The 23,311-nt window shown below is 39.8% G+C and overlaps 1 protein-coding gene across 1 annotated transcript in view; it reads right to left on the bottom strand.

The window, feature by feature from the left end:
- Nucleotides 1-758: 758 nt before the first annotated feature.
- The window catches only part of LOC100726767 (protein SGT1 homolog), a 44,248-nt gene continuing 21,695 nt past the window's right edge, over nucleotides 759-23,311 (bottom strand). The window contains exon 4 of the mRNA XM_003473300.4: nucleotides 759-1,427. Within this exon, the coding sequence (XP_003473348.1) occupies nucleotides 792-1,427 (636 nt within the window). The 3' untranslated portion in view covers nucleotides 759-791. The remainder of the gene's footprint in view (nucleotides 1,428-23,311) is intronic.

Here is a 23,311-nt window from a genome sequence, read left to right as displayed (position 1 = left end):
ATCCAGTCAGCACAAGATGTGCTCTGCACATCTGAAGAGAAACCCACTGCTAAAAAGCTTCTTGTGATGGTATTTACCAAATTGACAGTGAACTCTTTAATGCTTATTTGTATTCTATTGCTATGTGTTCTGTAACCCACCATGGGGATTCTAGAGTCCTATAACCTCCAGGAAAAATTGGAATACAATATTTGGGTTCAACTGACAAAAATAGCTATGTCTCTCATTTCTGTCTTGCTCAGAAGAAGGAAATAAGATGCATTCTCAGGTCCTGTCTGAGTCTGATGTGCAAGGGCCCTGCTTTTCTAAATAGTTACACCATTTTTCCCACTATTCCAAACAAAATTGTAACATATGCTGACTATCCAAATTGGGGCACTCCCACCCTTAAAAACCTGATAATGCTGTTAAAATGTTCACTCCATATGTAATAACTTCAAACGCCTCATGTGCTCATATTAAAAATTGTACTATTAAGTGTCTTTGCCTTCCTAATAGTACTTGAAATTGGTCTCGTTATGAGCCAGTATTGTATGGACATGGGCATGGCCCTCTCCCTGATGGATGGTTTTTCTCATGTGAAGAGTATACCTTCAATTATATCCCTTCTAAGTTACCTCGCAGCATAAAATGCTGCCTTAGTCACCTTACTGTATTGTTGCCTTCTCCTGAATTTACACTGTCTCACACCAAACGGTCTACAACTAGTCTCACTGACCTATGTGGGGACTTTTCTTTTCTTTCTTTCTTTCTTTCTTTTTTTTTTTTACAGTGATAGCAAATTAATTTATTTAGTATTTTTCCCATTCCATATCATCAGCAGGATTGATTTCAACTTTCCTTTTACTGACATCAGACCAGTTGGTACTCAAAACTGTACCACCAGATTCCATAAATGATTTGTTCATGGCACGTTTGACTTCATCAAAGCCATCTGAATAGATCTGCTGAAATAACTTGTTTAAAGCTGCATCTCCCTCTGATTTCTCATTCTTTTCTTCTTCTTTGATCTCACCAACCAACTTATCCCAATTTCTTGTATAATGAGATGATGACGGATATAAGTTCTTTACATCTGCTATGAACTGTTTGGACGTAGGCACATCTCCTTGCCCCTCTAGTTTTTCCCATCTCACAGCCTCTGGCTTTTTCATTTTAATTTCAATCTTTTTTGAAAGTTCTCTAAATGTGCTCTGTTCTGGTATTATAGGATGAAGCAGTCTCGGTTTCAAATTGTAATCTTCTCCAGAAGAAAGTTTCACCAAAGCAAATAACTCTTTTTCTGAAAATTCCACATTTACATCATTCTTCTGAACATTCTTAATCATAAGTGTCATAATTACTTGAGATTCTGTTTGATACCAGTCATACTTGATTTTTGACTGAGTCCTAGCCTCCAATTCTGATCCATTCTGTGCTTCTGTTAACTGAAACAAAAATTTATGCTTTAGGTATTTCTTTGGTTGGTGTGCCTGCTCTGCCAGCTGAGGCCAATCACAATGTTAATGCACTAGCTTGTCTCATGGTGAAACAAATTAATTGTACTTCTACAGCTTTGGCATTATTAAAGAACAAAGTGAGCACTGACAAGCAATTTTAGATAAATCATGCTACAATTGATTATCTACTTCTATTGCATCATCATGAATGTAATAAAATTGTTCAAATGTGCTGTTTTAATTTGTCTGATAAAAGTAGATCCATCAATGGGAAACTTCATGATTTACAAGAACTTACCAAACAGATACATGTGTCTCAAGGGCTCAATACTGGATTATGGAATTTCCTTACAGGGTGGTTACTGGATATCAATTGGCTAAAATAAGTGTTTTTTTATGGTGTTACTGTCCTTATCTGCTTAATTGGTATGGGATGCCTTGTTCAAAGTATCCCATCCCTATGCAAAATGTTCATACCTAAAATTCTGGCTTCTGACATGGTAAGGAAGCCTAAATTAAAAAAAAAAAAAGAAGGAGGAGATGAAGAGAGGCCACACTGACTCCATTTTGTCCTGGACACATCCAGTCAACAATATTATGGAAAAATTACAGGCCTTGAAATATCATCTCCACCCCAAGATAAAAAACATGAGGTCCTGTAAGGTCAAAAAGTAAACACGTTATATAATTTGAGCATGCAAAATTTGAGTTTCTTTGTTCTTCATCTCAATAAAAGCTACCTGCTTAGGCTGGCCGGGTGGAAGGCATTTTGCTGACCCTTAGTGTGTGTGACCCTTTGTTTTCCATTTGCCTGCTGGAACCCAACAGTTGATACACTGCATGATTTTATTTTTAAAATAGTGCCTAGAGTATAAAATATGGGCATAAAATTCTCCAACCGATAGTAACACAAATCTTTTTTCAGTGAACCAAGAGACACGGAATAATATAGCTAACTTGTATTTTCTCCCTTTCCCCTTTCCCCCATCTTATTTCCTTTTTCCTCTTAAAATATTTTGTCCCATTTTACAATGTCTGTTCCACATTTTAGACCTTATTTACTTTTTCAGTTTCTCACATCAGGGAGGCAATTTGATATTTACACACGTGAATCTGGTGTACTTCATTTATGAGTATTATCTCAAGTTGCATCAGTCTGTTTTGTTTCCAAAGCCAAGGATTATATTACTTTAAGCATAGCTGAACCAAGGGGTCTAATGAGGTAAATCATGCTGGTAAGCATCATCCCTACTTAAGATATACTTTGGTTTTCTTGCCTAATGGATTCCATCTCAAGGACACTGCCTCCACATAATATAATTGCCTTGACTAAATATTGTGCCTGTTACTGGTCTCACTGGTCCAGGTTTCCCTGAATTGAAGACAAAAAGGTTAAACTATCCTCCTCCTCTCCAGTGATTGCCAAAATTCAGGATTAGAGAGTGGGTTCTACTGGCAGGATAATTAAAACAAGGTTTACTTCAGAGAAGAGGCTAATGAAAACTTAGATCATTGAAAGAAGAACAGTAAGACTCAATAGAGACCTGGACAATGTATTATAGGAGGTATAATAAGGCCAACTGCAGGCGTGTGAGACCAGACAACACTGATAGGTATAGGACACATGGGCAAATAGTAAGAGTCACCAAAGGTTGCTGTTGTAAGATCACCATAGAGCATCATGATTTTCGGTGGATAAAACTGGCAGAATATATAGTGGATTTTTAAAAATCTGCTTCCTTATACCCAGGGTTGAGCAATAAATTAGAATTTGTGAGAGATTAGTGTATATATATAGAAAGGAGGGGAGAGAATAAAAATATTTACCAGGAATTCTGTAGAATAGCACTGTGCAAGAGAAACAGTGTGAACTACATGTGCGGTTTTAGATCTAGTAGCCACATAAGGAAGAAATAGGATGTTTTGTCTTTGGTCTCGTATGTTCCCCCAAAGTCTCATGTGTTCAGAAATGGGGTTTTTGGCAAGTGATGGAGTCATAGGAGCACTATCCTCATCAGTGAATCAATGCATTGATTGGTTCACTTCTCAGTATGCTATTAGAGGGAGTTATCAGGTCAGAAAAGAAGGGTAATGGGATATGGCCTAAACAGGTATACTGTTGTCACCAACTTCTCCCTTCTCTGTATCTTTGCTGCCGTGAGTTATCAGCTTTGCTTTATGAAACCCTTCTGCCAGGATGCTTCTAACCTGGAGCTGACTGACTTTGGAAAGAACCCACTGAATTTGTGACCCACAATAAATCACTCTCCTTTACTTTCTGGGAGTTGAGACAAAGTGTCCCAGTGAGAGAAAAGTGACATACTGAAAATTGGTACCGGAGAGGTGGGAACATTGCTCTGACCATACCTCCTCATGGGTTCTCAAGCCTTTGGAATAGTATTTGGAGAGGAGTTTGGAAAGGTTTATGATTCTGTCCAGAGGAGTCTTCAACTGCTGTAATCAATAATTGATAATACTGGTCAAAGCTCAGAAGACCAGATGTCTGATAGAAATACAAAGAGTTAATGGCTCAGGAGGTTTCAGTTGGTAACAAGGCTTTATTAGAAACTGGGCTAAAAATTTTGCATGTATCATTTGTGCAAAAAAATTATGCAAAGTACTTGGGGGCCATGGATATAGTTCAGTGGCATAGCACTTGCCTGTTAAGCACAAGACCCTGAGTTAATTCTTGGTATTAAAAAAAAAAGTACTGGGAGACTAGAAAAAAACTGTTGATGAAATCTCTGGAATTGGCCAGAGACCCCACCCATCACTGGCTCAAGACTGCTTTTAGAGCCCTGTGGTATTCTGTTTATTCCAAGTCATCCAGGGAAGGATTTCTTTGCTTTCATCCATCCTAGTACTCAGAGACAACTTAGCACAAGGGCCTGCATACTGCTATAGGTAGTAGCAGACTTTGGTGCCATCCACATGGTGCTGTTTTGACAGACATGCAGAATACAAAAGTTGTGGGATCAAGAAGGCTGTCACTCAGATCTTGAAGATTTGAGAGACAAAGCAATGTGCTACTGAGAGGGAAATGCATGAATCTATGCAAGTGAAGCCAAAGGTGCAATGTGTACCCCGGGAAACTGGAGATGCCAAGAACATGAAATGTCTGCCAACAAAAGCAGCAGGGTGTGAATGAAGCCAGTTCAAGAGACAGACTTCGTATTCTACAGTCTGAGAAGCTATAGGGCTGGGTCTGCCTAAGCCCTTTGGAGGTCACAGATGCATGGTGGACATGGAACTGTGCTTTAATATTTTCAGTTTGTTGCTTTGATCAAATTCCTTTCTATACCCCTGCTATTCCTTTAGGAACAGAACCGTTTATGTGGTGCTACTGTAGGTTGGAAGCATTTAACTTTATTTTTACAGGGTCTCACAGCTAAGAATTTGAGGAGACCTGGGTTTGAATTTCTGAACAATGCTGGAACTGTTAAGACTTTGACAACTCTTAGAGATGAACTAAATGCGTATTGTGTATTTAGATGAATATGAGCCTTTTGGCAATCAGGGGTGAATATTACAGTTTATGAGTCCCCCAAAATTTCATATGTCCAGAAGTGGGGCTTTTGGGAGGTGATTATATTATGGATTAGTCCACTAACATGTTCATAGATGAAGGCCCTTTTAGGAAGTAGTGCATGCTCAGAAGTGGGTCCTGGTATTATGATTGGAAAGCATATATTTTTGTCCCTGGATCCTCCCACCTCTCTTTTCTTCCCAGTTGCCATAGTTTGAGCAGCTTCTCTCTGTCATGTCCTTCTCTGTGTCATTTCTAATGTATTGGTGGCCAACTATGAATTGGAACTTCTGAAACTGTGAGGCAAAATAGACTTCCCTGTCTTTAAGTTGTGAATATTATTTTTTTCAGCAATATGAAAGTGTTACATAAGTTAAATTATTTTCAGTAATAGATTTAATCTAAGATATTTGAAGTATTGTCACTTTTATATATAGTAAATATAAAATGTCTTCATGAGATTTTACCTCACTTTTAAGCAGTAAGTCTTCAAATTTCAGAGGGTTTTCTATATTTACTGGAAATTTCAGTTGGACTAGTTGTATTTCAAGTGGCCAGCAGCCATATGTGACAACTACACTGGATAGCACAGTTTTGGGTGGCATTTTTGCATTGAACCTTTGAAGCTCCTTTCAACTCAGAATTCTTGACCCTGTAGGAGAAACAGTGGTAGCCCCTTTATCCACTGCTTAAAGACCGTCAGTTGATTTCCTGTATTTGAAAAAGTAGCAACTCCCTGACCATCTGATTCACCACATATCAGACTTTAAGGCCCATGGTCTATGTCCATTTGGTGGACACGGCAGTGGTAGTGTATAATATGTTAACTAATTTTTTGGATAGAGACTCAGCTTGCTCTCCAGTTTACCTCCGTATTTTCTCCTGCATGAATCCTATATGACACCCAGAGGTACCTCCCATTATCTTACCATCCTACTCATAAGAATTGCTTTCTTAATATCTTTCAGTTTTTAATAGAAGAAATGGCATTCTCTATATCTGGGCAAACTTCGCTAGACCAATGAAAATTAGTTCATTTAGGATAGAGAATCCAATCCTGGAGAGCTGTTAAATGGATCTAAAACTCCTGATTCTGAATAATCCAGATTGGCTCTTGCTTACGCCAAAGCATATTGACCAACTCAAGGTCCAGTGGGATAGGGTCTCTCACATTGTGTGAAACATCAGCTTAGACCAGATGGATTGCATAATAATATCTTCTCTCAAATTACGCTGAAGTGAAAATCTGGATCAAGTGGAAGATTCAGTTGGATTTCACATATGGGGAATTTAGATAGTTGTTTAAATTTACCATTGATAATTGAATGAACTTGAAAGTAGCTCTTTATTTTTGTGGACCTTAGTTTATCTTCAAATTCATCATAACAATAGGTGTCAAACTGAAAAACACTATCTACTATATATTTTCTTGACATTATTTGCAATGCAAATTCATGAGTCATTGCTTGGTTCATCTCCTTCTCTTTAGCTCAATGATTGATCTACAGTAAAGTTATTCAAGTCTGATCCTCAGTTCCATCATTTTTAGAATGAGGAATCATAAGTTCGTTAGAATAATTAACAATGGGAATTCATACACATGTTTAGCCTTTACAAATGCTTATTAAAAGTTTCCATGTGTTATAGCTCTCAAGGTAGTAGAAAGTACATGACAGGAACCATGTCTGAAAACCTTATACTGTTTATTATTTTTATTTTCTATCTTTTGTATTTTGAAACAGAGTCTTGCTATATAGTTTTGACAGCTCTTGAACTCACTTTGTAGCCCTGGCTGGCCTTAAACTCTCAACCATCATCCTGACTCAGCCTCCTGAGTGTTGGAATTTTAGGCGTGTGACACCACTCTCAGTTCTTTCCTTCTTCTTTTTCTTCTTCTTCTTCTTCTTCTTCTTCTTCTTCTTCTTCTTCTTCTTCTTCTTCTTCTCCTTCTCCTCCTCCTCCTCCTCCTCCTCCTCTTCCTCCTCCTCCTCCTCCTCCTCCTCCTCCTCCTCCTCCTCCTCCTCCTTCTTCTTCTTCTTCTTCTTCTTCTTCTTCTTCTTCTTCTTCTTCTTCTTCTTAAGATATATCCCTGCTGTTCTTAAAGTGTTGTTGGGAGAATGCCAAGAAATGAGATTTGTGTGAGAATTTTTAAAAACATAATACAGTTCCATATTAGTTTATTTTTTGTTTATTTTTGAATTGGATGTTAAACCAAGGCTCATTTCTAGCTATTTCATTGTTTGTTTAGTGAGATGACTTTTCACTAAATTGCTAAGTTGGCCAGCCTGGGCTTGAATGTGCCATGTTTCTGCCTTAGTATCTCAGAGTATCAGCATCTCAGAGTGGAATGGGTGTGGACCAACCCACCACGCTACTGCATATATTTTAGCAGCAAGGAGATGTTTTGGATGGGTAAGCTTGCACATGCATTTGAAGTTCAGACTGCTGACTTCCGGAAGACAGGCCTTTTCTGTATTTGCTCCATGCTTTCTCCCTGGCGCCAAGCATTGTGCCTGACATGCATCCAGCACTGATTGAATAAACATGTGGCATTACTGCCAATTCAATTTTTGGCAGAAGAGATAGAAATCTTTCTCTATATAAGGACAATATCCAGGATCTCCCGTGATTCTTTTCTTTGAAAACACAATCACACCGTTGGAAAAGTTACGAAAATAGAAAATGAAATCATTTGAGTAAAACACTTTCTATGTGATTAGAGACCTTTGCTTGAGACAAGCTAACACCCTTTGAAACTTAGGGAGTTATTTTAGAAGCCAGGTGGCATTATGTAGTCTGTTTGCTTATCTTCTCATTTCCTCTCTTTTTTAGTGCCTCAAGTTATTTGCATAATAACAGCTTGTTTGTTTTCCTGAAGTTCAAGTTTTTGTCTTGGGCCCCACATGATTTCAAAATCAGAAAGACAAGGAGGTCCATTAGTACCACTTCTATTTAATATAGTTCTGTAAAAATCATAGGATTGTGATACCAAAATCATTTGTGAAGATAAAGAAAGGCTTTATGACTTTCAGTAGATCCGGACTCAGTTGGCTTTGTTACTATTTTCATATTAATATTGGTGATTATTCATAGGTTTTTCGTTTTCTAAATGGTAGCTGAGGATCTTGCACTGGCTTTCAGGGAAGTATTGGGAATGAAGAGGGAATGGATGCAAGACAAATATGTATGAAATCCATGTGTTGGGTAGAGCAGGCTGGTGCAGAGCACAGTGCGTGAATAGGGGAAAGAGCTGCACGGGAAACCATTTCAGTCTTCTTCCAGATCTTATGGGAAATTTTATTACTATCAAATCTTTTAATAGCATTTCATCCATATTTCTGTCTCACTTACTTTGGACATTTTCTCTATATATTCCTAAATGAAGTTCATGGTAACAGTCAGTGAGAACTATCTGAGTTGCTACCAAGGCTCTAGTGTAGGTTGGGACCCACACTGAGCAAGAGATGCTGCCATTTTGGAGCCTGGTAGCTTGTGAGGCAAGAAGGCGTAACCAAATCATCACGGTTCCAGAGATGCAGACGTGATTCTCATGTTATGAGAGCAAAGTGCAAGATGAGAATAACAAGAGGCGAGTGTAGGCTTGAGTCCATCACAAGATCCAGGAAAGCTTTCCTTATGATCCAGATCACCTGGGTCAAGCCAAGTAAGTATGGAGGGCAGAACCTTCCACAAAGGCAGGTGGCCCTTTGTAAAGGCTCTGGGGCAGGTGTGAGGACCAACCAGGGAAAAGAAGACCAACTTCTCTGAGAAGGAGGCAGAAGCTAGGAGCAGCACACCAGGTGGGGCTTCAGAGGTGGGCAGGGGCTACATGGCCCAGGCCAAAGGGAGGATTCAGAGTTTTGTCCCTTGTCCATGGGGAAATTCCTGGAGGGTGTCAGATAGGGGAATAGCACAATTAGACTTGCTTTATTTATAAAGAACATCAGGATGAGTCCTGTCAGTAAAGGAACTTCTCAGAGGGTTTTGGTTCCTTCTCAAGAAGCATTTCATTTTTAGAAAGTTTAGTTCAGGGCCACATGTGATATGTACCTGGTAGAGTCTTCCTCATTGTGTTGTGGAATAATGGTCACCCTGTCTGTCTGTCTGTTTATCTCTGTCTCTGTCTCTGTCTGTCTCTGTCTCTCTGTCTCTGTCTCTGTCTCTCTCTGTCTCTGTCTCTCTCTGTCTCTGTCTCTCTGTCTCTCTGTCTCTCTCTCTCTGTCTCTCTGTCTCTGTCTCTCTCTCTCTCTCTCTCTCTCTCTCTCTCTCTCTCTTTCTTGAATGGTCCAGGTAACATAGTGAATGAGTCCAGCTTTGGAGGCAGATGAAATTTCAGATATATGCCTTAAGCTTTTTGAGATTTGATTTCCTTACTCAGTAAAGCAACATTGTGAAGATTTGAAACATATTAAAATTTTAAAACATGGCTCTATTATGGGACTAGTAATATTTAAATCTAAGGATAAAGGTGCCCAGCACATGTAAGAAGGACTCAGTGACTCTTGACTATAATAATTAAACTTGGACTTGCAAACTTAAAGAAATCATCTCACATTTCAACTTCCTGGCTTGTGTTTTGCACACAGTTCTTGGAATTATAAGATGTCCAAGAGTTCTGTGACCCTGAAACGCACCTTCCTTCTCTCCTCCGAGTCTCTGTGCCCAGACCCTGTGCATCACCTCTTTCTGCTGCAACCTAAACAGTAACCTCAAAGACTTCTCGTCACTTCCTTTTCTTCTGCATTGGGTGTGATCATTCTCCTTCCTTCTTCTGGTTTCCTGAGTGTCTGCTCTGTTTCTCTGCCTCCTCCTTTTGCCGTCGCTTCTCTTCCCATCCATTGAGAATTCTGGTCCTTGCTGAAGGCCCCACTGACTTGTTCCTTCGCTGTACACAGAAGCAGGGAAGAGGTGCAGTATTTGCAGAGAGAGCTACTGAGAACGCCCTTAAACATGCTTATCCTTTGCTTTGATCTGTGCCATATCAAATGATGGCTTCATTAAAACCCAAACAGATTTACGTTCCCCAGCTGTTTCACAACAGATGATACAACTTCTTGCCTCCTTGAAGAAAATTTTACTGCGTAAACGTGCACAGCATAATTCATTTAGCTACTTAATTCTTCTTTTTTCTTGGATGTAAATATTACTATTCCCCTAATTGGACAATTTTTATTTTTAAGAAAACACAGATAAATGTTACATAAGTTAATAAAAGCATAATTCCTCAAGGAGTTTGCATTTTAATAGAGACACAGATAATACATAATGTCAAGAAAACGATGTCTTATGAGAAGTGTAACAGGAAGCTTATCTAGGTTTGGGAGGTCAGGAAATATCCACTTTGAGAAGCACTGAACAGGAGCTAAGGATGGAGGGTAGGGGTCATAGTTGAATGGTAGAATATTTACCTGGAATGAACAACGGAGCAGATTCCATCCTAACACTTAAAGGGGGAGAGAAGAGATGGCATGAAACAGGAAGCATCAACAGTGCTTTTGGTGGGCATGGTGATGCATGGCTGCGATCCAAACACTCCTGGAGACAGAGGCAGGAGGCTCACAGGTTTGTCATATCCTGGGCAACTGACATAGTAACTTAGACCCTGAATTAAAAAAAATAAATATAAAAGCCAGGAATGTAGACAAGTTGGAAACGCCAATACCAAAAAATGAGTTAGCACTTCATTTAGTACTTAAATTGATCCAAAATGATCAAGACTAAAGATGTGGCAATAAGAAAGCAGAGATAGCTTTATATTTGGGATGCAATGACCCAGGAGAGGGAATTCCTAGTCCCAGGGGAGTGTGCAGCAGAAAGTGGATGTCAGACAGTGGCTTTGCAGAATATTTTAATATCAGATATACTTCCCGTGGCAGCCTGGTGATTGAGGACTAAACATTAAACACTGAGGAGACTCTGAGGGGGAGACCAATATAAATTGAGAAAGAATGAATTGTCACAGCAAGCTTCTGTGCTTGTTCTGTTAGCCATGGAGACACAATTAAGAAAGACCGTGCCTGGAGAATCAGAGCTCTTATGTTCCTCGAGATTCAGTAGTATTCAGCGGAAGGAAGCAAGATTCCAAACACTGGTGCAAAAAATAATGTGCATTTAAAAATAAAGGGATAAACTACACGAGCATCTGGAGAGAAAATTTGTGTTTCTATGGAAACCTCTCCTAAAATGTCTCCTTCAGGCAAAGAAGCCAACTTCCCAAAGGCCAGGGAGGAGAAGAACTGAGCTGGAAGAAATCCTTCTTGGGTTGTCATGCTGAGAGCAGCACAGGTAGCTAGGAGGAGGGGGATTCGAGATGGGTAAGGGTGGCTTACCTGATATTCCTCATCTCTGGATGGCTGGGTAGAGGGAAAAGGGGACCTGGGAGGGCCCATGTTCATTTTCCTGCAAGGGACTAGGGTAAGGATGCCCTTCATGAAAGCAAGTTGCCAACACAATGAAAGAAAATAATAATAATAACAACTTTTGCTATAATCCAGCCACCAAGAAATTAGGTGCAGCTCGGTAGTGAGAATACAGGCATAAGCTTGGAGCCTTTCCCTGCTTAAAGCACAGTGAGATACAGATCCTGCCATGTCTCTGATGTCACCTTTTATAATCTTTTTTTTTTTCTTTTTTTGGTACTGGGGATTGAAGTCACAACCTTGTGTTTGCCGAGCAGGCAGTTATGCTGCTAAGCTAAACGCCTGGTCCACCTTTTTATAATTCATCTCCTGCACTCAGCTTCAAAATTCGCCTGTTCTTCTTCAGACACCAAATGGATTCCTCTTTCAGAGGGTTCAAACTTGCTGTTTTGGTTTGCTTGCATTTTCTGCATTGTTTCCCCATGTGTGGGTCCTCTCCTTCATCAGAATTGTGTCTTCAAGGAGCCATGTCGTGCACCTTCTGCATAACGCAGCTCTCTATTATTCTCCTCCCTGGTTACCTCACCTGGGCATTTCATTTAGACCATCTCCTATGAGCTGTTGATTTTTTGGCATTCTGATTGATAAGTTACTTCTCAGACTATAAGCTACATGAGACCAGTAAACCAGGCTGCCTGAAATGAGGTCCAAAAAGTATGGAACTTTACCTGGTACATATGGAGTGATCAATACTTAAGAAGCGTGTGACATAATAATTGTTTTGACAACAATGACTGTGTTAAAAAAACATATGTGCCTGATGTCACATGGCCCTGGAATATCAAAGATTAACTGATCGCCATGACAAGGAGAAATATAATATGAAGTTCACTAATGATAGTAACACAAACATCATATTAAGACAAATACTAACAAGTCCCATTTGTTTAGTAATTTCTTTGACTAGATTTTAGTAGGTACAGTACTCTACATTTTTTATCTACCTGTAAAAATCCACCTCTGAGGTAAGCCATAGGATTTCAAATTTCTGAGTAAGGACCTGAGAAGCTAAATGTATAGAATTGAACTTTCAACAAAAGTTGGCCTACTTCTTAGCTCTAGGAAAATTCATTCATTCTTTCATTCATTCTATGTATAGAACTTTGGGAGACAAGACATGAACCTTTCGGAGAAGAGAAAATATCTGGGAAGAGAACAGATGCCAAATTAGAAGCATGGTCCTGGCACATTTCTGTAGCATTATAGGAAGAAATGTATGTGGGATTCCATGAGAGAAGCATCAGAGTGCTCAGCTATAGGGCTGAGTTCACGCAATACCTGTACCTCCTGTCTCTGAAGTGCCTGGGCTCCAAGGTGTGGTTCGGATGAGATGTGATGAACGTGAGATCAGTGGACTAGGCTTCAGTCACATGACATAAAATCTTCAAACTGCACAATATGGGATGCAATATGGAATATTTTTATCTATCTTTAGATTTACCAATCATGTTAGCCTGCCTCACTTTACACGTATGTCCATGGAGCACTTGGTAATTTGTACAGTGAATTTATCAACATTAATATCCCTTTTTTCCAGCCACTTATTATTATACTGATTTTCAGAAACCAAAAATAAATAAAAACAGGATTCAGGAAATCCTTGGCTGGTGAGGCTGCAGCAGTGCTGATCCGGAAGCCAATATCCACACTTTTGATGTTGCACTTTTCTTTATGTAAATGGTTTTCCATGTAATAAAAAACCCCTTTTTTATATTATTCTAAAACACTGTCCTGTACCTTTCTCTTTGTGGTTAAAAGGTAAAGATAAAAATGAAGAACCCCTTTTATGAAATTGATGTAGATGTCAGGATTTATTCTTCAAAGCCTAAGTAAAATGTCCAAGAAATAAAAGTCATACCTTGTTCTTTCTTTCAACATATTGGATTTAATTCTTTTGTTGAACTATCTTTTAAAATAAATTCTCTAGTTGTATTGTGTTTTCTATAGATGATACTTGGGCCAGAGATATAGCTCATGGCCAATTGTCTGCCTGGCAAGCATGATGTCTTGAGTTTGATTCCTGGTACCAAATAAATAAATAAAGATATGAATGATAACATGAAATTCCTCCATTTTTTTTCTATCGACTGACGAATCACTTTTCTACTTATTTTATGTGGATACTGGCAAGCCTATAACCTCTCAGTGATATTCATAATCATTGTCTTTCCTCCTCCCTTTTCCCCCTTCCTCCATTAATGGTATTAGTAATGATATCTTTCAGTCTCTTTGCAGAATTTATTGTGAGATGCAGTGATGCAAATGAGAAAACACAACATAAACTACAAAGCATTGTATAATTCTCAGTAATTTTCCTCTGATCACTGACTCATACCCTGCTAGGTGTTGTTTCTATAACTACAGCCCAGTGACCATGGCTTCAGGTCCCTTCTCTACTGTATGCTTCCAGACAAAAACTGAGCTTCTTAGTTCCATGTCTCTGAAATGCCCTTTGTGTTCCCAAGACTCTTTCCAAGTCAAGAGGACACTGTGAGTAGGCCAAGACCTGAAAACCTGGATAAAAACTTGCTAAAGGATAGTGGAATTCAGGAAATCTAGTTATCTGTAGGAACCATCTTCCTGCCTTTCTGGTGGATCAGCTGTGTCTTACAATGGTGGTCATGTGATAAAACAGAGCGTGAAAGAAAGCAAGCTAATTATAGCACTGCTGTGTAGGTTATCTATACCCCCCTGCACAGTGACTGAGTGTGGAGATGAGTCCTGTCAGGTGCTATAGTCCAGCCAGACACCACTGGACATTCTTTGTGCCTCTGGCAACTTCCCTGTGCAATGCACTGCTGCTAGATTCTACCATTTCTATAAAACCTACAGGCCTCAATGAACCCTATCATTTTATGTAAATATCTCAATAAACTTTAAGTCTCATGATCCACCTTAGGATATTTTTAGAAGTATTTTGACAACGTATTCCACTGCCCAGTGCTCCTGGGCCTGCAAATGAAACACCTACTCTTTAATTTGCTTGCATTTGTCCATGTTTCCTTTACCATCTTGTTTTAGAAATAACAATTCTACAATGCACAGAGGGAGGAAAGGCACAGTTACATTACATGGGCTTGTAAGTGGCTGTCGCTGAGGTTGGGACTCAGAAATGAGGATTCAGGAATCATAAATAGGGGACAGTGGGAGTACAGATATAGGCTTAATATAGTTAGTGTTTAATCTGTGAAAAATATTGAATCAGTTGCAAAAGCTGGAAATTTGTACAGAGCATCCATATATCTAGCTCATTTTGAAAAGTTGGAGCATCTAACCATACTACTTTTATGCTTCAGCCCTTATACTCATTAGTCAGGGCATAACCCTTCACACAGAGCACGACTCTCCCCATTTACCACATCACCTACCATGTCTTTGTGAAATTAGTACCCACTGGCAACTTGTACTTACTGTGACATTTGACTTGCTGTATCCCTTACTGGATAAATGGAAGATAAATTAAGAGGAATCCCATGTTTCCCAAAGTCAGGCAGATTATTTCATTTTGGAAGAATATTTCTGTGTTTCACTTTCCAGCAAAATGTCTCTATGTCTTGTTTTTCTCCTATCTGGACTGCTTCATGCATTTGTTTTGATTGTCTGCCTCCTGGAGGTATTTGATGTCTGCCTTGCCATTGTGCTTTTCTCATGGATAGGGGATATAGCTAGTGTGCTGTAGTTATTCTCCCACCCCCTGAAGGTTACCCTTTCAGTTTACCATGCCTCATTGCCTCTGTATTTCCTGGGGGATTGTGTGTTTGTGATCCCGAGCTCGGGGGCACTTATTCCACATCATTGCCCTCTTACCCTCACCAAATAGAATGCTGGGCTCTGTTTTCTCTGGAGACTGACAGTAGAACTGAGTCTCTTTTACATCTGAGTCTGACAGAAACTCTCGCACATACAGGCCATCTTCTCTGCCCTCGAGATGCCCAGTTTTGTCTTTATGTACTCTAAATAGTCCATATCTACGTTTTATAGGACCGTATAAATGAATATTCTGACAAAAAGGTACTTTAAAAAAAAAGTATACAATAAAATGCAAAATAGTAGCCACATTACCCTTACAAAGATTTTCTTCAAGAGTTGAGTAGAATGTGTATGGCTTATCTTTTCCCTGACCCTTTTATTTTCTAAATTAGTCATATTATACTTAAGACAATTGTGATGCGAAAATGAAACTGTGACTGGAAAAAAAAATGGAGATGCTTTGCACATCTCATTTGAATGATATTTTGACAAGGAATTCAGGTTCGCAAATAAGAAGTAAAACATGGATCCAAAGCGAAGAATTTTTGTTCCTGAACCCCTCAGTGTATATACCTTGATAGACCCTAACTCATTAGCTAAAATTTTGCATTTCTAAGTCACTAGTTTTATTTTTTGAGGGGGGCTTTTGTACTTTTGCTCCAAAATTTTTTTCCACTGTTGGGGTGCTAATATGTAAATGGTTGTTATCTTTGCTTTCTCCATTGCCTGATAGTTGAACAGTGCACATCTATGCTCAGGTAAGTAATGTGATTGAGTGAAGAGATCAGATATGAGAGGTAAGATTGCCAGGGCTGGGCAGTGCAGATCTATGTAAGACACAGATCTTTACACTGTATTAAGATCCAGTAGGACTGGAGGTCTAGTTTAACTTTGTTTTATGATTTTTCCTTGTGAATATACAGGTTGGAAACCAGAGATGTCTTGATGATTTTTACATGCTGTATTCACAAGCAGTGGTGGGTAAACCCTGGTAGGATGTGGAAAGCGATTACTTGTTATGAACAATGAGTCTTTTTAAGTCATTTGGTTTCTCCACGCTTCATTTCCAATATGTTGGGAAAGAAAAAGAAGTGTGTACTCATGTGGAAAAATTATGGTGTGGTAGGTATCAAACAGAGTAATATATTAAAATACCATCATCCCTTAGTAATTGCAGGGAATGAGGCATCAGACCCTTCTTTCAAACAACAAACTCTGGGAAGGATCTAATTCTTCACATAAAATCACATACTATTTGCATATAACCCATTTACTTTAAACCGGTCTCTACATTACTGATAGTACCTAATTCAGTTTAAATGCTTTGCAAATAGCTCTGATTTAGAAGGAGCTGTCAAGGGGGATAATGTCCTCATAAGCTCATTACATGTGCCCTTAAAATACAACAAACAAACAAAAACTTTAATCCACATTTGGTTGAATCCATGGATGTGGATTCCAAGGACAGCGAGGGTTGGATATAAAGGACTATTCGCTGACTGATTCATCTGTTGGAGCAAGGCAGATGCCTAAGAGGAGGAAACGAGAGTTCCTAGTTGCAAACAGCAGAAATCGACTCTCTTACTGAACTGAAAGGAATTTAACTGTGAATGTTGTAAGAGTGGCCTCAGGTCATACAGCCAAAAATATCATCTAAAATCACACAGTAGGCTTGGCTGAGATGTTACCCCTGTTGGGCATCAGATACCTCTCTTTCTGCTGTTCTATGCAGCAATCTTTCGTTGTATATCTGCAAGCACAATGGCCCTCTTTACCAGTCCTTACAGGATGCCCTCACCTTTGCCCAGCATCCAGGTATAGTTCAGCATTCATTATTGGTGGGTCTGACTGGTAGATTCAGAGTCTGGTACCTGCACTGTAGCCAGGAAAGAGAGTGGAAAAGAGATCATGTGTCCTCTTCACTCCTAAAGAGAGAGAGGCTCAGGTCATACTGTGTGTAGTATTGGATTCCCTAAAGCAAGGAATTTAGACAGAGTGCCAGAAAGAAAGAAAAATGTCCCTTAGAGTTGCAGCATCATAAAACCTAAAGTGTAACTTTAAAAAAAGAGGAACATGCTTTAAAAATACATGATTGTAAAACCCATAAAGATTACAGATTAAGAGATGTGTGACTGTCTCACTCCTGTGAACTGGTCTAGAAAGGTTATCTAGCACAGAGGTTGTCACAGGATTTTCTCATGTAATGCCTGCTCTGTTCCTGGTGTTCCTGGGTCTTTATTTCCCCTTTGCCTCTGGTCTTTTCCCATCTGCAAGAAGTGAGGTGACCAGAATGCAGTGATTATCACTAAGATTAGAAAGCTAAAAATACCCCGCGGAGAAAGCAGGCTCCCTGCTTGCTGTACAGAGCTGGCCAGTCTGCTATCAGTCTTCATTGTCTCCCCTTCAGTCCCACACCTCTGCCTTTCCCTGGAGCACTCGGAGTGGTGACACCATTGCAAAAGTTTGCAAATTCATGAGAAAGACCTTGGATCTAAAGGTCTTTGGAATAAAGACCTTGGAATCCCTTGGCGTATGTAGTTGGGATTGAACTTTAGGTGATTAGTTTCCCTCCTAACTTCTGCAGATATCCCATGATGATGAATCCCCTGACAACTTCTGAGCAATCCCCAGGGGAACATAAACTCTTTGAAGTCGGAGACTGTTTCATTCTCTGCATGGTATTCTGAGCGAATAGGACCCTGAGTGCTAGTGAAATATTCATGGACTGAGTGCTAATGCATTAGTCAGGTTTCTGATGCTTGCAAATGACTTTGGTGATGCCAAAGTGGGTATTAAGTGGAGTGTATAACACAAGCCTCAGAGTGCCTTCAGGGACAGGGAGGGCCAGGAGGACATGGGGTCCCTAGGCTTCTCCCTTGAGTTTTATTCTTTCTAAGACATAGCTTTAACCTTCCTAGCAACCCCAGACCTAGCAACTCCAAGATAAAAAAAAAAAGAAACTTTTTTTATTAGTACATCAGGACTGATTAGGGCTCCTGGCAACTACCCTGTCAACCTGTCTATCACTGAGGTCTTTTTTCCTTCATGGATGATGTGTGGCTGAAACTAGTCCGGATATGAAAAGAAAATTTGATGCTGCTGCCTGCCAGAGCCCTGTGCCAGATGCAGGAGGTCTCAGGAAGCATGTGCCCTGCCACTGGTCTCTGGGTTCTCTATAGTACAGGGCCACAGAGTTGACAACTAACAGACTGACCTGACCAAAGAAGAGCCCAGTGCCCAAGAGGAGACTTTTGTTTCAGGACTGATTAGGGCTCCTAAAGACACCCTGGGATCTCTTGGCAAAGAGGCAGACCCAGCCCAGGAAATTTATGGGCCTGTATCCTGTTGTGGGAGGCCAGGTTCAGTGTACCCTTCAGAGGGGACGATCCTGAAGAAGACACACAGTGATGTGCCTGAGCTCTGGCCCTGCTGCCAACATCCAGCAGAAATCAGTGCTCTAAATTACTGTAGGTCAGTATACAAAGGGACTAGCTATCTTTGCTAAAATCAGAGCCCTAGTGGTTCCTAGGGTTTGTCAATATTCACTTGACATTTGGGGTCATCATTGTCACTGACTTTACTACTATAGACAAGGTAACATAGTAGTGGCTGGCAATTGGTTTTTCTTTATGCCAGTATCTGAATTGCCTAGGGTGTCATAAGCAACACTGTGGCTCACTCCCATAGCATGAGACATTGTCTCTTTACTATTTGGTTTATTTGCTGTGTAGCTTTTAAAATTTGATATAATCTCATTCTTGTACAATTATAGTTCTGTTGAAGAAATACTTTTCTATATCTATGACTTTAAGTGTTTTATCTATTTTATCTTCCATCTTGTGATTTTTATGTCTTCTTGCTTAGATGAGTTTCTTGAATGCAACAGACCATTGGTTTCTTGTTTTTTGTTTTTTTAATTCAGCTGCTAATCTGTGTTCTTCAATTAGAGAGTTGAGGCTACTAATACTGGGAGAGATTATTGAGATGTATGGATTAATTACTATCATTGAATTCTTTCTCTGTGGATGACTGTTTCTTCTTTCATTTCTTGGTAGTTGTTGAGCATCTGGATTTTTGTAGTTTCTGTCTAGGTTATTCTTGAATATTTTCTGGAGTGTTGGTTTTGTATTTATCTCTTGAGCTGGTCTTTTTTACGAAATGACATTATTTCTCCATCTATTTTGAAGGAAAGTTTTGCTAAGTATTTCAATTCAGTTTACAAGTTGTATCCTTTTGGGGCTTGAAATATTTCATTCCAAGCTTTTCTACCCTTTTCAGTTTACATTTAGAAATCAGCTGTAATTCTAAGAAGTTTATCTTTGTATGTGGTTTTTTGTGTTTTCTGCTTTTAAAATATTTTTGTTGGATATCTGGAAATTTACTAAGCACATGTCTTAGTGAGATTGTTATATAATCATTCATAGCTTTTTGTGAAGCTCTGGAAGTCTTGCTCACTTGTATGTTGAAATCTTTTCTTATATTTGGAAATTTTTTGCTATATTTGTGCAAATATATTAACTCCATTTATGCTGTTGTATATCTTTTATCTAACTCCTATTGGCCTTGGGTTGCTCATTTTATTGTCATTTAGTAGCTGTTGGGTGGTTTTACTTTGTTTTCTGTTGTGTGTGTGTGTGAGACTTTCCTTAACTTCATAATTTACCATTTTGTTCTCAATTTCTTTATCTTCACATTGGTCATTTCTGAAATTTGTGAATTCTGTACAATTGTTTATTTAAGGTATTTCTGTCCCATTTCTTTTCACGGATTCTAGGTCTTTGATAAACATGTCATTCATATTTTGAACTGGATTGGTCACCTCTTCCAAATTTTACTCATTTTCCCCATATCCACTTTGAACACTTTGCATGATATTTCTGTGAATGGTGGGCTTATTTTTTTTCCTTTTTTTTTTTGGTGTTGGTACCAGAGATTGAACTCATGACCAGGCGCTTACAAGGCAGGTGCTTATGTTGCTGAGCTAAATCCCCAGCCCCAGGGCTTATTTATTTTTGAAGTCACCGAGTCTCTTAAAATTATTTTCATAGAGCTGTGGTGTTTGCTTTCTGCTCAATTGGTACCCAGTTGATGTGCCTCAGGAAGAACTGAGAGGTGGTAGGGTCTTCTCTTGCTTGTTGTGATTTTTCATGGTCCTGAGAGTATGCGTATTCTCCTTCTGTTATTTATGTCTCCCCCAGAAATCCAAGTGTTGGTAGAGAGAGTAAACCAATCGACAGCCTCTACTGAGTCACGTTGCCAAGAAGGAATAAGTTCAGTGGCATCAGTAGGATCAAATGTCAAGTGGATATAGAGAAACCCGAGAAACCACTCATGAACATCTCCGGACCAAAAAGAGAGGACGATACTTTTGGTGAAGGCATGTAGACCACCTGAATATTGGCCTAGAGTACTTTAGACTGCTAATTTCATTAGGGGTCAGTACCAGTGCTAGCCCTCAAAGACACCACTAGCCTAATTTCCTTCTCCTTTGACTTCTCCCTTGATGTTTTTACTCTCCAAACCTGACCTCCACCAGAGGCATATAGGTCCACTGAACTTCCTGGTCTCATCCCAGGCCTCCCAGGGAAACCCTTAACATCCCTATTTAGCTCCCTCCATCACAAAGCCTATCTCCAAAGGCTGTTGCTTGGTCTCTGTGGTGGGGTGACACCAGAATTCTGAAGTGAAACTCTCCTTCTGGGGTGCTGGTCTGTTCTTTGATGAGGTCAGCCTATTGATTGTCATCTGTGTTGTGCTTTGCTGTGGAGACCCCAGGAGTGGGGCCATCAGAGGCTGGGGTACAGGTGCAGGCAGTCCAAGTAGACGTCCTTGTTCAGCACTTGGTGTCAAGTGTGGGCCGTGAGGGAAGCAGTATCAGCTCAAAAATTAAACAAACGAAAAATCCTCTTATCCCTAGTATTTCTAGATGTAGACAATGGAGTTCTTGGGATAGGCTGTTGATTGTTGTAGTCTGTCCTGCACCCTGATCCTTGAAGTCTGGGTAAGCCTGACCAAATTCCATGAACCGGGAGTATAGGAACTGGGAATCGTTAAAGGAGAACTGAGATCCTATTACCTGTAGGCAGGAGAGCAGATTCTCATTAGGATACATTCAGTGTTGATTCCCTAATAAGTGTGTCTACCTAGAACCTGGGAATATGATCTCCTTTGCAAGAATTGTCTTGACATATGTAATCTCAGAATGATATTATCCTAAGTTTGGATGGACCCTAAATTCAGCAGTGAGTGTCCTTAGAAGAGAAGATGAGAAGACACATTCAGAAGGCCATGTAGACATGGAGGCACAGGTTGGCTGAAAAGGATGCCAGTGTTCACCAGCAACCAGGAGAAAATCACCGCCCACATTCTCCTTGAGAGCCTCCAAAAGCAGTCAACACGGCTGGTAACTTGGAACTTCTGGTTCCAAAACTGTGAAGAATAGATCTCTAGTTTTTTAGCTACTAATTTGTGATATTTATCTCAGCCCTAGGAAACTAGTATATAAAATCACCACGTATGAGCTGGGCTGATCTGGAATGTTAGTCCAAAAGCCAAATAACTGCCAACATACCAAGTAGAGATTTGCATTGATTCTAGGCTATATCTGCTTGCCTCCCAAGCTGGCCCATTCACAATCCAGCTGTGCTATTAGCCCCTTGGAGCTATACCTCCTTAAAAAACGCAGTATAAATTCAGGGTACACATTTCATCAATGGAATAAAAGATGACAGGAAGGCCCCAAGGTCTGCAGAATCCATGCTGCAGCAAGGACAGCCCTGTGGCTGCAGAACAATGCTGCTCTTTTGTCTTGAAACCATATTTTCATCCATCAATTTGTGGCTCTGAAGATACACAAACTTTATCTCAAGACAGCTGAGGCTGCAGTTTCTGTTAAGTGGTTCAAGAGTGGCTGCACTGGTTGGCCAAAGCCAGGAGCTATGGAGGCTGGATTGGTTAAAAAGGAAGGAGAAATAAACACATGCTCCTGCTTGCTGTGGGCTGAATGTTTTGAGGATGGTAAGGGTGGTGTCTCCGTTTTTTTTTTTTTCCTTTTTTTTCATCCTCCAAGAATAGGAAACAGCTAATGTGTATGCTGACTCTTACAAGTGTGCTATTTTTCCAGCTCATTAGCTGTATTTGTTTTCCTTTCCTTGGGCCACAAGCATCCCTGGCAGGAGTGAAGATGCTGGCACAGCTGGCTTCGCATTGGCCAGCAGCTCCTGTGCAGATCAAAGCCATTAAGACTGGGGCCCAGGTGTCCAGCATGCAGGTGTCGGGATAGAAAAGATGGGGTGCAGGTAGCCCTGGCTTTTCATTTTATGTTTTGTGGGTCAAGCTGGAGGAATATACAAGGAAATAAACCAGAAAAATGATAAAAGCTTTATCCCACCTTCAGGACAACCCAAGTTGCTTTCCTAGCCAGGTTAAACAATGTCAGTTTGTTTTAGGTCTCTCCTAAGAAATGGAGAGGGAGGAAAGGAAAATCAAGCAAGCAAGAAAGGTTTCCTTTTTTTTTTTTTTTTGAGTTAAAGTAGAAAAATCCACAAATTAATAGTTAATTTCTTTGTTTTTCAATTATATTTAAATCACAACATGCTGGGTACCTGGTGGACACAGGTACCTAACACACCTGACAAGAATTGTTGGAAATAACCATGCAAAAGAGTACCATTGATTTTTTTATGTCTTATCAAACAACATTAATTAAAAATGCAAAATAAATACAAGGATGCCTTAAGCCTGTCAAACACAGCAAAACAAAGTCAAATATCACTTAAGTTTGTATTTTTAAAAACAACTGCATTGAAACTGGGCATGGTGGTTCACATGTGTAATCCCAGCACCGGGGCCTGAAGTAGAGGGCTAACAAATTCAAACACAGCCTGCATAATGGAAAAGGAAAGGAAAAAAATGAAAAGAAAGAACTAGGAATGTAGTTTAGATTAAAGGTGCTGTGCTCAATCCCCAATCCTGGGGAAAAAGTACCTCGCATTGATTTGGAAGTGGTTATTCAGGAGGAAGTGCGTCCCACAGGGGAAGTCATAGTCAGATCTGTCTCGTGCATAGCCATGTTTTCCACAAAGTCCTCTTTGATAGATTTCTGACTTTTCCTGCCCACCTTTACTTAGCTATCTCCTTTTTGCTCCTTTTTTTGAAACACAAAGTGTAGTAACTAC

This window comes from Cavia porcellus, unplaced genomic scaffold, assembly GCF_034190915.1.
Source record: "Cavia porcellus strain 051 isolate PalLab524CR breed Dunkin Hartley unplaced genomic scaffold, mCavPor4.1 scaffold_19, whole genome shotgun sequence".
NCBI classification, from domain to species: Eukaryota; Metazoa; Chordata; class Mammalia; order Rodentia; family Caviidae; genus Cavia; species Cavia porcellus.
This window is presented reverse-complemented; position numbering and strand designations above follow the sequence as displayed.